We start from the raw sequence: 14,502 nt of genomic DNA, 5'->3' as shown, positions 1-14,502 counted from the left end.
ATTGTAACTATACCGTGACCAGAAATTGTTCGATATATAGAATAATTCGATGTAAACGGGTTCGATATAGTCGGGTTCGACTGTACGTCTTCAAGCGTCATTCGCGTAGCATTCCACAGATGGTAAGCGCGATCATGATTAGCTAGACTTGGCACACCACATATCGCTGCGACAAGTTCAGGGTGTGATCATTACACGGGAAAGAAAAAAAATTGAATTTTGACGACAAAATTCAGGGGTGTGATCATTACACGAGTGCGATCATTATGCGAGTAAATACGGTATTGTTATAAGTAGGTTCGGCTGTATTCAGTGTTGGTTAGTTCTTCTGTTTGTGACTATTCTTGCTAACTCCCTGCATTTGTATGAATTGTTTGCTTGTATTTCGTAATTGATTCTGTTTTTTTTGTATTGTATGACTGCATTTTGTAAATTGCTTCTGTTATTTTGTATTATCTTTATGCATATTTTATCAAGAGGTCCCATAGCAGTGTTCACACTAAAGGACCTCTTTCTGTATACCTTTCTCCATATATAACCCCCCATGTGACATTCAATAAGCTCACTCAAACTCAAAAAGAAAAGAAAAAAATAACCGCATATTAAAAGAACACCTCAGGCAAAGTGATATGGTGATAACGCTGAGTGATATTGATGCCTCTTCGTTCATGTTGCGTGGTATCACAGAGACTGCGACGTGAACAACACATTGTGACAAGTGGCTAAATCGCGACATTCACTGCGATGACTTGATTTGTTTAAAATGAAGCAAAATGCTTTCTGTGGCGTACTTGAAACATAAAGCGATAATAAAACGGGCATGACTGGTGAACAAAGGGTTAAAAGAAATTAATTAAATTATGGGGTTTTTACATGCCAAAAACACTTTCTCATTATTAGGCATGCCGTAGTGGAGGACTCTGGAAATTTCGACCACCTGGGGTTCTTTAATGTGCGCCTAAATCTAAGTACACAGGTGTTTTCGCATTTCGCCCCCATCGAAATGCGGCCGCCATGGCCGGGATTCGATCCCGCAACCTCATGCTCAGCAGCCCAACACCATAGCCATTGAGCAACCATGGCGGGTTGGTGAACAAAGGGTGCGACGGTCACACATCGCACACTTGACATGGACAGTGACTCATCTTACTACAGCACGAGGACAACAGCGCAAGGCTAAATGCTATGCACACCTTACACACACATGTAAATACGTAGCGCCTAGCAGACGACTCAAGCACAATCCACACTAAATGCAGTTCAACAAGTGACCGCCAAGTGGCAGCTCTGCTCAATCTCGCAGCCAATATGTTATTTGGCTGTGTAGTACTCTTCCCATGGTACATCTGACACTACAGACCTCTGCATCAGGAGCACATGAGCTTTTCTTCATTCCTCAGGCCATAGGAAGCAATGGTATAGTAGCACAAGAACTCCCTAAAACAGCCTGTAGTATGTCCAGTGGTTACAGCAGGCAATGAAGCCTGTATATTTTTAACAAAGAGTGTGCCTCTGTGACTGTTGTGCAGTGAAGTACCTACATTCCATGCATCAAGAAACCTTGGCACAAAATTTTGCAAGTTTGAACAATAAGCAAATTGGAAACACCTGGCAGATGTGGTCGGCACACCTAGAATAAGAATATGCAGGCAATGCCTTGGGTTGTTCTATAATGCTAAGAAAACAGGACACCACTGGGGGAATTTAGTGGACAAGGGATACCAACCTGTGTGCTCTCCCTCGAATCTTGTAGCCTAGTGCTTGGTCGGGATTCAACTCCAAGGCCTTGTTGGCATCTCGAATGGCAGCATTTGGCTTCTCTAGTTTTAACAGCACACTGAAATGAATACAAGCATCACAGCTGAAACACTACCATATTTTTGCAAGTTCGACTCTTTATTCGTTCTTTCTGGTAGCACTCTCTCTTCACTCACTAAACTGCGACAACACAAGAGATTGAAGTGGAGCCCTAAGCTGTTCACAATCTGCAACTGGCATCACTTGAAACTGGGAAGCAAGAAAGGAGTGCAGCCATGAAATTTTCAAACACTTGTGCCACACTGAAAAGGGTCAGCATCTGGAGGCAGCTTGGCACATGCAAGTTGTATAAGGGCAATTACTGCGTTTGGAAACATATAAAGCAACCTTCTTTTCTCCAAATCACCAGCACAAGAGTGTTCCCCTTCTGCTATACTTAAACTCGAAACAATGCTATAAATGTAACCAATTTGCGTCACCCTTCTATTCACCGCACACACACGAACACATGCAGCCAGCCCAGCCAGCCAGCCAAGCCAGTGTTGGAAGTGGCCAGAACTTGTCTAAGAATGGGAGAGAGCTAGCCTTCTACTGCCTGTGACATTTTGCCAAGCAGACTTTCCTGCACACATAACATACGACGGCAAATCAGTAAGGCGTTGCCCCTATTCTTTATTAGCCAAAGTAAGGTACATACAGGTAATTACAAATATACATACTATTCTAGAAAGATTACACTATTTTTCCACATACTCCCCACACTCATTCGGACATTTGTCCCATCGCATCACTAAATTTGAGATTTCTCTGTGGTAGAACTCGTATGCACGCGGCCTTCAAGTCCTGACGGCCTGTTACGAACACCACCACTTCACACTTCTTAATGCGAGACAGCATTCCCCATTCATGGGCTGCATTTCCCTGCGGATTTCGATGGTATAGGTCCCTTGCTCCATATGAAACAAATCGCACTTCATTGCTCGCATGCCATGGACGTGTGAAGCGAAACTGCCATCTTCAACAACTGACAGCAGCGCCGTGCCACGGAGCTACTGGCAGATAAGGCCGGGCCGTTCCAAGAAAGGTCCACCACTGAGAATCGATATGCTGACTGCGCATTTAGAGCCATAATTTGGCTAAAAAAAAAGAGGGGCGAAGACTTTCTGATGGTGCAAGTCACTGCAGGACAAGGTTGGCAAGGGGGAGAAACTGTTTTCACAGCTCGCCAGTCTAGGGTGGGGCTTCCGCTCTGCCATTGTTAATGACATCATGTCACATATGCAATAGCTATTCTCCTTTTTTTCACGGTAGATCGGTTTTTGCAAGTTATCCCAGATAGTGTTCAAGTTGGCGGCCCTGTGCATTCAGATGAGGAGAGTTTGCTGCTGGGGTAGTTTGTATACTCTAGTTTGGATATGATACTAAGAACAATAAAAAAAACAGTGCGAGAAATGGGACAAAGAATGAGTGACCAAATACTATAACTTTATTCAAAACAGCTCTTCATTCCTACATCAGTCGCTTCACCTGTAAATTGCTTTTTGTTTTTGTGCTTAGCATCAGATGAGGTAATGTGCTAACTTTTGCTTCCCGCACAGGGCAATAGGTGTTCTCTGGAGTGCCGATGAGCGATCCTGTTGGTGTACAGGTGCCCATTCCTAAAAAGCACTTGCGTGAAGTCATTTGGTGCAGAATTATCGTTTTTTTCTTTTCGTGCATGACCACCGAACAGCTAGGTGTTAGGGACTCTGCATTCATATTGTTGTGCCTTGATTACGTGCATCCTCTGTAATGCTCAAAACGAATCATTGTGTGCATTGCAACATGTACTCAATGTACCATGCAACAACTGGTTCTCTTTCGTGCGGAGCTGGCAGATCTATGTTTCAATAACTTATTTTCCAAAGCTAACCCAGCGGCAACATTAAAAAAAAAAATAATAAAGAAAGAAATGAGGACAGCTAAGCACTTGTTACGAATTGTGAATGTGAAAGCATTAATGCCCAACTGAATGCCACTGAGTGGTCCTTCGAGTTTGCGCTATGAGTAATGTACCATAGTGGTACGTGCTGCTCGAGCCAGCAAGCAGCAGCAGCTTGTGGTGCCAACACCTCATGCTACTGACGTCCTGTGCAACGAGACCGAGGAAGCAGCAGCGGCCACCACCGTTGGCAGGCGCGCAACAGCAGCTTAGCCCAGAGGGGGGTGAGAGAGATACGGACCGCACGTCGGCTTCCGAGAGCGAGAGCAAGGGTGACGAGGTGTAGCAGAGATGGCTTCTCCCCTCACGCAGTACCAGTTGCTTTACCGCCGCAGCAGGTGATCCCTTTCACCCGCTCTGCTCCGTCAAGGCACGCATGTGACATGGCTTCGCAGCCAATTGAAATTTAAGTGCCGTTTCGCTGCTACAGGCACCGCCGGCTTTTTCGCTTGATGGGCCATTGATGCTCTTACATTTTAAAAAAAGTTGCACTAGTGATTATCCTGGTAATTTTACCCGTCAAGAGAAATACGTGTGTTCATTTGCTTTAGATAAGAATGTCAAATTCCGTCCTTTCTGTAGCACGCAAATTATAAGTGATAAGTGAACAAATTTACACCGCTATACATGAAAACCCCAAAAATACAACCAATGAGTGATGGACAACAAGTTTGCAAAGATGCCGCTGCAGTTCTTTCATGATTCACAGTTGGAAGCTTTTATTTAACTTTCTCTTATTGTTTATGCCTTGTGACAAATTCCCCCCACCCTAATAAAAGAAAAAAAAGCAAGCATGCAAGCATGAGTCATGCACAACTAGTGGGCACGTTCAAGCTCTAAACGCTAGCGTTCACGACCTTCCTGCTTCTCTGCTTTCATTAGCAAGTTATGTCAATCAAAATAAATTATTTCAATCATAATTGGAGTAAGGAGGAACAAAGTCAAGTGCAATAGAAAATGACCATATACCAGTGCTAAGCCTGAATTTAGTTCTGGATTGAGGCAGTCTACAATTGAAAGTGCCGCTGTGACAGTGACATGTATCACTTTCTCCAATCGGTGCACTCACCTGACTTTCTTTGTGACAAACAAAACAGCGAATTACATGTTTTTAAGTAGCCAGACAAAATGCCATCTCCATGCTTTAAGTCCTGCAACTGCCTTGTAAGAATAGGTGCCTCAACATCAACAGTACCGGTCCTTGTTGTCACGCCAAAGCCATTCCCACTAAGCTAATAAACAGAACTCGCATGGAGCAAAGAAAATGAACCAGCCCACGAAACAGTGATCTCAAACCAACCAAGCAAACGTAAAATAAAAAGCTGCTGCACACGTGACGTATGATGTTGCTGAATGTGGTGGCAAAGAAGGCCCATTCTAGACGAGTGAGTTGTGAAAGCAAGTTCTCCCTTCTCTGTGTGCCATCCATAGGTCGGCATACTCACTCATGTGTACACTGACTCATACTTGCTCCCCACTCATTGCACAGGCATGAGATAGAGTGATAGTGGGCGAGGAAAGGTGTGTGTGTGTGTGTAGACATGAACATGAATGTGAATGAGTTCCAGTGAGTTTGAGTAGACAAGAGGACGAACAGAAGTGAGTGCCGGTTAATGCGAGTACGAATGAAAGTCAGTCAAAGCGAGTTTCAATGAACGTGAGCAACTGCCTTCAAGTGCGAGTATGTGTGTGAGTGAGTACCAGTGAGTGGCAGTGGCCGTGAGTATGAGCATGAGCAGGAGCCATTAAGTTTCAATTGAAGTGACTATGAATGCGAGTGACCGTTGGTGAGCATGAGTAGGAACTTGAATGAGTGCCGACAAGTGTGAGTGCAAGTGAGTGTGAATGAGTACAAAGCTTGCAAAAATATTAGTCAGCGAGTATGAGTGAGTATCCACATATTTTGCAGACATATGGTGTCATCAAGTGACACAATAAGTTTTTCTTGACCTACGCTTTCAATACTTGGCAAGGAGGCCCAAATGAGGCCGAGGAACAGATAGAAACAAGGCTAAGGGCGTCACGTGCAAGTGAATGAACAGCCTCTTATTTTTCTCTTATTGAAGTGCAGCAAGAGCCCAAAATGATGTGTCCCAATCAGACACTAATAGAAGCACACTAAATTTCCCTGAAACCAAAGAGATCACGAGTATTTTAACAACTTTTTGGTGACGAGAAAACCAGTTACACAAGAGACTGGGCACTCACTTCGATTACTGCTACTCTGAAAGAATGCAAGAAAGAAAGTACGCTCACTTTGCTCGTTTGGCAAACAGGACAGCACTTGATGGATTTAGTTCAATGGCTTCGGTCCACAGCTTCAGCGACTCGTCAAGTTTCCCTAGAGAAAAAGTAACATTACAATCGGTTATGCACCACTGCTGGCCATTTGTGAAGTAGGTGCAGTTTCAACATTTCAGACAAATCACAAAAAAAGGCATAACTGCTGAGCACGAAAGCAGCGCTAATAGGAGGCTGAAGAAAGTCGCATTTTTAAATGCCTGTAAAAAAAAAGCGATGCAACTATCTGCCTGTTCTGTATAATGCGACAGTCTTCACCATCCCGCCATATCAGTTAGGTTGCACAGACACGACTGCCAAAAGCCGGCATGCAACAAAAGACTGGAAACAGCACTGATAGCAAGGCATAAAATGAGATATTAAAAATATAACAACAAAGTAACATGGTGATAGAACAGTCATGCCCCTTCGGACGTCTCACTGATGCATACCAGTAACTGTACAAAACACAAAGCCAAATCCAACCTTCGCTTTGAGCTTCCATCGCTTGTCCCCTCTTTTCGGAACTCTGCTCCATCCTCTCCTCTGTAAGCTAGAGAGAGAGAGAGAGCAAGAAAAAAGCAGATTGCAAGATCAATCAGTTCACACAACATTTCCAAACTGCAAAAGCTTTAGATAATTTTTTAGCCATATCACTAAGCCTAGCACATCCACTTTTAAAGCAGCAAAGCCCAATGGCAGTTGCCAACAGCTTCATAAAATGCATTCACGAATAAAAACAATGAGAGACTTCTCATGAACTGCACCATCAATGTATTTCTTGTCAAAACCTGCCTTAATATATGTGAACAGGGCCAAAGTCAAAAGAATTGTCAGGTGTTAATACCAAAAAGAGGACTATGCACCACACTGACCTATCTCCTGTGGATTAGGCACAACAGCAGAGCTACTGAAAGCATCACAACTACTGAGATGGCAAAAAAAATGCATAGTACTTAGTCCACGACTAACAGCACAACAAAAGAGCATAAAAAAAAATAGGCTTGCTTTCTTGAGTGCCTGTGATTATCTAAGGCAGAAGCCCACTTTAAGACATGCCTACCTCATTCCTGGTAAGTGGAAGGCCTTTTAAAAGGCACGCCTTCTCTGGCCCACATGAGCTGTACCGAAATACAGCTTTCCTCTTTTCTTTTCTTTTTTTTTTGCTGGTTGCATTGCAGTAGGTTGCTTTCTCAAAATGTCATAGAAGCTCCCCATTAATAATTATCACATCCTACGGCAATGACAAATAACACATTGATGGTTGAAGAAGGCACCTGAACCGATATTATGGACCTGGTTTGATGGATTTACCATTAAGGCAAATAATGCAGCTGCTGTTAGGAATGGCCTGCCAAGGTGGCAACATGCAAGTTTTCTCAGCCAGCTGCAGCTGCGAGCGTTGCGAGCTTCCACGAAGAGAACCATGGAAGCCTATCACAAGTGCTGCGGTGACTCATTTCGTAGGGACCTCGAGGTGCCGCTTCAACGCCCCCTCGGCGCCGTTGTGACTAAACGCGATCGGCGGACCAACTATTGCTACTGAACCCGCCACCACCGACATGGTCTCTCTGCAGCGAGAAGAGCTTCCCTAACAAAAGAGTGCTTTGCAGTACGTGGGCCCCAGGATTCGTCACAGTCTGCTGACACTCGTGGCGACTACAGGACGCAAGACAATGGACAACCGGCGGCCACGCTGCTGGGGTTAGCTCAGGGAACCAACGTGCCTTTCAAAGACGTAAGCCCCGAGTTCTGCGAAGCCCGTCTCACCTCGGAAGGGGCAGTGAAACCTGTGCGGAATGTGTGTGTGTAAACCCCCACCCCCTTCCCTCAAAGGCGGGCCGGCCACGTGGACTTCCTACGCTGACTGGTCGAACGTTTCCCTCACCTAGGGATCTAGGGACCACGGAGTGTTTATAAGCAGCTGTTGTCGGCTGCTAGTGTGTGCTCGTCATCGTGCTTGTCATTGTGCTCATGAGCTGTGTGCTTGTGAGCGTGCTCGTAAGCTGTGTGCTGTATGCTTCGTCTTGCGTGCTCCATTTGGGAGCCACGCTAGACTGTCGAATGTATCCCTTGTTTAAAATGTAAATACTGTAAATAAACCCTGTACGCCTAGTTCCTCCCAGGTTCCTCTCTACTACCTTCAATCCTTACAAATGGTGGCAGCAGCGAGATCGTCCGACAACTCTAATACTGCCCAAGCAGTTGCTCCTGCTACTGTGGGAGCCTCTATAAAAGAGTGCATTCAGTTCTATCAAGGCTCTTAGTGTTGCAGCACTTCATCAAACTGCTATCAATGTGTATGTCATCAAACAACTTTCTAACACAAGGAACATGTTTTAGTTCTCGCATTATTATTCGTTTATCTCCTTCTTCAAGCAAGCATGTCAGTTTTCTGTAGACTCAGCAGATGACTAAAATGCATCATGGCAGAAAATGATGCTACAAACTGACAAATGTTTTCATATACACGGAAACTGCCAAATGTTTTCATAAGCCCTTTTCAACTCTCCCCCATCACTACAACGTGACTGCGACTAGGACAGTGACATAACTCCTCATCTACAGAATGAAAGGCTAACATTTGTCTATCATATGTTGAAAAGGGGTCCTGTACAAATGTCTCTTCTGCAAAAAATGATGGCTCATTTCTACTCAAGTTTCACACTGCGGTGACATTTAGGAATGCGTTTTGCTTTACACTATGCTTCGGTGCAGTGCTTGTCTGTTTAATCGAGAACAGACCGGAAGCACACTTATTTGGCAACGCTGAGCCAATAAAGTAATTATTTCAGTGAAACGAATTGTGGTGCCACCTGCCAGAAACAAGCGAAAAGCCTACTGCATACGGAATGACTAGCATCACTAACCACAATTTGTCTGCTGCAAACCTGGGTGCTCCCACAGTTGCCAGAAAGGAAAATTTGCATGCGCTCTACACCTATTGTGCTCCCTTTAACAGTGGGCCACACTGCTCTGATGTAGTGCCGATGACATTGGCAAGTACTGCATCCAAACATGGTATTAAGCAAAACATACCAGGAGATGCCACTTCTCAAAAACTTGAGGACAAACAAAGAACCCACCGGCTTAAACTGGACTCCCTAATTCTGCACACAATTCCGTACAGACAAATGGATGGTCTCCAAAACAAAAAATTCCTCATGGCACAAGAAGACAGCCGGGGTAATATGGCTCACCATCTTCAAAACTAACAAAAAAGTGGTTTAAAAAAATAAAAAAATAATAATAATTTGTCCGACCCTGCACTGTGTCATGTACTCACCTCAACACTGCAGTCTCCCATAGACAGTGGATCGTCATGGTCCGGCTCCACAACACCGCTGGTGTCCAACTCTAGCAAAGTGGGCAGTCAAAGTAAAAAAAACCATCAAAGACTGCACTTGACAGACCCTTTTAATTTAATGTATTGATATCTGGATCATGCACAGTCAATGAATGTTCATTTGAATCTCCCAGGACAAACGTCTTCTATAAAAATTAAAGAATTGAAACGTATTTGGAGGCTTCATTCAGCAGAAGTTGAAATCAAGCACCACACAAACATGGTTCTAGGAAAAATGTGGGGGGAACACAATTTGCTGTTCAGTCACTGTATAAAGCTGGCTTTGTTAAACCAAAATCAAGAAGGGGCCCACAGATGGAGTAGCACACTGCCGTAGCATACTGTGGTATAAAAGTTACAAGCAGCGATAAGGTACCTTGGAAAGGCTGACCAACATTTCAATAAGAGAACCTATCTTTGCAAAACTACCTTTTATACCACACTGGCTCTACTAATGGTTTATTAACACACAGTTAATTACAACGCTTTGTTTGCAAGTACTATTGTGATTATCTACTTCTCACTTGTACGGGGCAATATGATACACGGCACTAAGGCGCTTTCGGCCACAGAAGCCGCATAATTTTGGTAATGCTTTGCCTGGAAAGAGCATGAATTGAAAGAAACTAATTTAACTGAACTTCTAATTTGCTGAAAATGCAGTGCACCAAGTTGGATCAAAGACTGTCTCAATTTAAATATTTGAGAGTCAACTGCACCAAAAAGTTCATTCTCTCACCAACTTCACTCTCTTCACTTTCTGGGTTTACTGGTTCAGGCTCTGGCTCTGATTCAGGGGTTGGCTCCTCCATGTTGACTTCTTCCTGTAGTGTTGTCACAAAACTCATGAACTAACGGCTTCCACCACTTACTGTATTAAGTGAGCAAGAAAATCAGCATGCTAAAGGTGCTAAACTTTTTGGTGAACAACAAAGATGACTGTGACGACCTGGACAAGATGGATGTGGCGTCCCGCGATAAAATCTCATGACGTTTCTGCCAACATGAAATGCTATGCCAGCAATAGTACCGATGCGCCAATTTTCAATGCTGGCAGCAATACTGATTTAGTCCACTGTAAAGGCACCAAGAAGCACTGCACAAGAATAACGAAGCATACCATTTTGCAAGATCGGAGCCAAGTTTTACTTCACTATGCACAGAAAATATCGCCGAACAACACATGAAACAACCTCTGTGGCTGCATGAAAGAAGTTTGGAATAGCAGATCAGGAAGAATGAAATCACTCTACTTAACGAATTCTTCACACTAGATGCAACTCATGCCACATCATAAAAGGGAACACAAAAGGCAAGACAGGTGAATGCAGCAAGCTGCATATCTCACAGCTGCAGTAAATGGTTTAATTATGTCAAGAAAATTCCAGACTTCAGCAATTCCAGCAGCTTCTTACTCTTTCACTGTGACACTAGTTACTCCTTCGAAACTCCCTAATGTCCCCAGCTTTGTGCAACTGCTCCTTCGATTCTGCGCATACTTGCCCAGCTATTTTCAACGATGACAATAAAGATGGCACAATGATGCCTGCCATGCCACAATGAAACAGACTAGCAAACTGTTTCACGCATTTAATTGATGTCACAGCAGAAGGTAGCACACGGTATATACATGATCCATGGATCAAAGGAATAAAACACAAATTAAACCCTATTTCGAGCTCTTAATCAATGTTGCACGAAAACTGCTTGAAAAGTGATAACCTGGCAAGTTTTACATGCCAAAGCTGCAGCATGGGCAATGAGGAATGTACAGCTCTAGATTAATTTTAGCCACTTCGAGTTTTTCAATACAGGCAAGCTTTTTTCTTTTCTCATATCGGCCTCCTAGAAATGCAGCCCACATGGCTGGGAATCAAACCCACAACCTTGCTAAGCATCGTAACTGATCACTGTGTCCAGAAGTGCATCCTACACATTGCACTAGCAAGTGAAACATCCCTTCAAGCTGTTCAATAAGCTAAACAGGCCTGACCTTTCTTTGAAGCGCAGGTGCACAAAAAGAAAACAAATGTGGACTAACCGGTTGTTTGGCCTTTGGTGGTGGGCTCGGGGAACGAGGAGCAGGTGGAATCTTGGCACCAAGGCTACAAGTATGATGAAGCATAGAAGGAGTTGGTATGCATGGCATGGTTACTTTGGCGGAGAAATTCTTTACAGGTTAGAGCAGACTTCTGCTCTGCACAAGAAGTGTAGTCTGTTGTCTGTGTATTGGGCTCCTTTTGTAGTACCGTAATATTACTTTTTAAAGACCTGGTATGTGTGCATAGTCGAAAATTCCTATACTGAACTAAGCATTAAAAGAGTGCAAAGAACACCAACTCCACTTCTTGACCCATTATTTTACACGTAAAAAAAAAAAATTATGGGGTTTTACGTGCCAAAACCACTTTCTGATTATGAGGCACGCCGTAGTGGAGGACTCTGGAAATTTTGACCACCTGGGGTTCTTTAACGTGCACCTAAATCTAAGTACATGGGTGTTATGCATTTCGCCCCCATCGAAATACGGCCGCCATGGCCGGGATTCGATCCTGCAGCCCCATGCTTAGCAGCCTAACACCATAGCCACTCAGCAACCACGGCGGGTTATTTTACACGCACAGACATGATCAAGTATTCATTTTTTTCCCCGAACTAATAATGGCTATATCTCTTTGCCGTACAGAAATTATTCTGTTACTGATCGGCATATATTACTTCATTCTACCTGCGTTTTCGAATGCTTGCATGCACCCAGTGTGTACCTATACATGGTCCACAGTATTGCATAAATAACTTTAAAAAAAAACTATGCAGAAGCAACAAGTTCAATTAGAAGGTAAATATTTCACATCGCAGAAAAGAGAGTGGGATAGGGTGCTGCCTGTTTAAGGCCTAATGTAACATTCTAGCTGACAGGCTCCTTTGGCGAAATGAGGCATCCCTCATCTAGTCTGTGTAACAGTGCACATAATTCAAAACATACCTTTCAAATGCAAACTTAACATTATTAATTACGTAAACACTCGAATGCTGTGCTTAATGTAACCAAGCGTCAGCGGCTGGAAACTCCAAACAGCATTGCCATTACAGATGCGCTCGGAACAGAATGTAAATTCAAAAAAACATGGCTGTTTCGAGCCGCAAGAGGTGTAGGGGAATTAAACAAACGATGTTAGATTCGTCAGCATTACCTTTCCAAATACTGCTTGAAGAAACTCAGCTCTGGCTTGTGCAAGATCTCTGGCTTTGTACTGCAGAACTCCACAAAGGCTTCCAGCTGACGCAGCTGTTCCCTTCCGAGGTACGACATCTTTCCACACAGCTATGAGCGGCCAGCACTAAGAGGAAGATGCACATTCATCATGTGGCCCAATACAAATTTAGAACACTGCACTTGATTTATAACAGGGGCTAGCAGGCTACAGGGCGTAGTGAACAAAAGATGCACTTTCTGCCAAGGTTTATTGATATCGGCACACGTGTTCTCCACTGGGCGCCTTGGTGCGCGATCGCCCATAGTCTCTATGACTGGCTCGCTGCCGCGGCAAGTGCCCGAGTTGTGAACCTGCTGCCGCTAACTGCTTATGCGAGTCGCTATCAGCACTCAGCAACTTATGCGTTACAAAAACTCGACACATCACAAACCGACATCTTAAATCTAGATGAACCGCGTGCCGACAGTTCAAGAACGTCGCACGATTCGGCACGCGTTTTTCGCAAAACGTTTGCGCAGCTATTTCCTCCGCCGAACCACATTCAGAAGAAACATAGAGCTATAATTAAAATATATATATTCTTGCTCTTCTTTTTTTTTTTTTGCATTCAGGCACTGCGTTGCACGATAGCCAATTTAGCTTGCAGCAGGATAACACGCCCGTAATTGCGCTACAAGGTTATTTGCTTCACTTATTACAGCAACAAGTACACTGCTTACTAAACCTTCCGCATGTTTATGCGCGCAGCGTTTAACGAGTATGAGATTGACAAAGTCTACCTAATGTAAACAAGGGTGTATGCGCACGAACAGACGTGCCACTCGTAACGCGTCGACGTTCGTGGGAGGAAAACGCGCGTCGTTATGAACTGTTGTGGTACATGCATACATACGGAGAAGGCCGTTGTTTCTGCGAACTACAAGTCAACTGCACGCTACACACAGTAAATACTTATGTAGCGCCTAAAAATCGAAGACAAGCGTGCGTACCTCACGTGGAACAGAGAAAATTCGAGACCAGCGTCTGACGTGCACGCCCTCTCATGTTTTGATGCGGAAGGCAAGAGAGAACGTTGGGGATATAGCGGCTCACAGTGGACCCGAGAGCATAAAAAAAAAGCAAGATTCATTTTTTTTTCAATACTAACAACTCGAGTAATGCGAACATTATAAAACAATAGTCATCAATAATTTTACTTTTCTATTTTGAGACGCACTCAGGGTTACTTGCCGTCCTTACCGCTTGCGCCGCTTGCCACACCCAGTTGCCGCAACATAAAAAGGCGCGAGTTAATAGTTACCAAAGTCAGCTTCCGTGGTTATCGGCTATGGCTGTTTCTGTAAAGGGCACTGACGTTCATTTTGTTACTCTTGTGGGCAAGAATACTACACACGAATGACCCACCATGCCTGAAATCGTTAAAACTGCTACGAAAATACTCATGCAGAAGACGATTTTATTCTGCTGTCAGAGACTATTTCATTCTACCTGTGCTGCACACTTTTCGTTGCGGTTTTTCGGCGAATCAGGCTAATCGGTGCGCTGTTCTGGTTGTGTGGCGAGCAGTCTATGGCTCGGACTTCTTGGCATCATCCTTGTCGCAAGATGACGGTCGCGGTTCCGGAGTCCTCGCTGCTGGTTCCATGTGTTCAGGGGACATGGTCTGCATGGCTCTGACGTCGTCCGAGTCACAAGGCGAAGCTCCAGCTTCAAACAATGAAGTTCGGGATACATTCCGGCCCGTAATAGTTATGCTATTACGAGAGGGCACAGTCGGCATTGGGCCACCTCTGGCGAATATGGTCGTGGGGTATGCGTGAATCCTACTAACGCGAAGCTGCTGGAGCTCCCGCTGTGTGTGCGAGAAGAAAACAAAAGCACGGCAAATAATCAGCACCCAAAATGTGAAATTCATAAAA

The 14,502-nt window shown here is 44.2% G+C and overlaps 1 protein-coding gene across 2 annotated transcripts in view; it reads right to left on the bottom strand.

Moving 5' to 3' along the window:
• The window catches only part of LOC126535806 (putative protein FAM10A4), a 61,611-nt gene extending 47,934 nt beyond the window's left edge, over positions 1-13,677 (bottom strand). Inside the window, exons 1-8 of one of the 2 annotated variants that reach the window (XM_050182629.2) lie at positions 13,573-13,677; positions 12,560-12,706; positions 11,407-11,470; positions 10,105-10,189; positions 9,306-9,376; positions 6,506-6,572; positions 5,996-6,080; positions 1,727-1,837 (exon numbers count right to left, since the gene is read on the bottom strand). In XM_050182629.2, the coding sequence (XP_050038586.1) occupies positions 1,727-1,837; positions 5,996-6,080; positions 6,506-6,572; positions 9,306-9,376; positions 10,105-10,189; positions 11,407-11,470; positions 12,560-12,678 (602 nt within the window). In that variant the 5' untranslated portion in view covers positions 12,679-12,706; positions 13,573-13,677. Of the gene's footprint in view, positions 1-1,726; positions 1,838-5,995; positions 6,081-6,505; positions 6,573-9,305; positions 9,377-10,104; positions 10,190-11,406; positions 11,471-12,559; positions 12,707-13,475; positions 13,541-13,572 lie in introns of those variants that run through there. The other variant, XM_050182630.3, reaches the window with a different exon arrangement.
• Positions 13,678-14,502: the final 825 nt, after the last annotated feature.

This window comes from Dermacentor andersoni, chromosome 4 (assembly GCF_023375885.2).
Source record: "Dermacentor andersoni chromosome 4, qqDerAnde1_hic_scaffold, whole genome shotgun sequence".
Taxonomy (NCBI): Eukaryota; Metazoa; Arthropoda; class Arachnida; order Ixodida; family Ixodidae; genus Dermacentor; species Dermacentor andersoni.
Note: the sequence above shows the minus strand (reverse complement) of the source record. Positions and strands in the feature narration are given on the sequence as shown.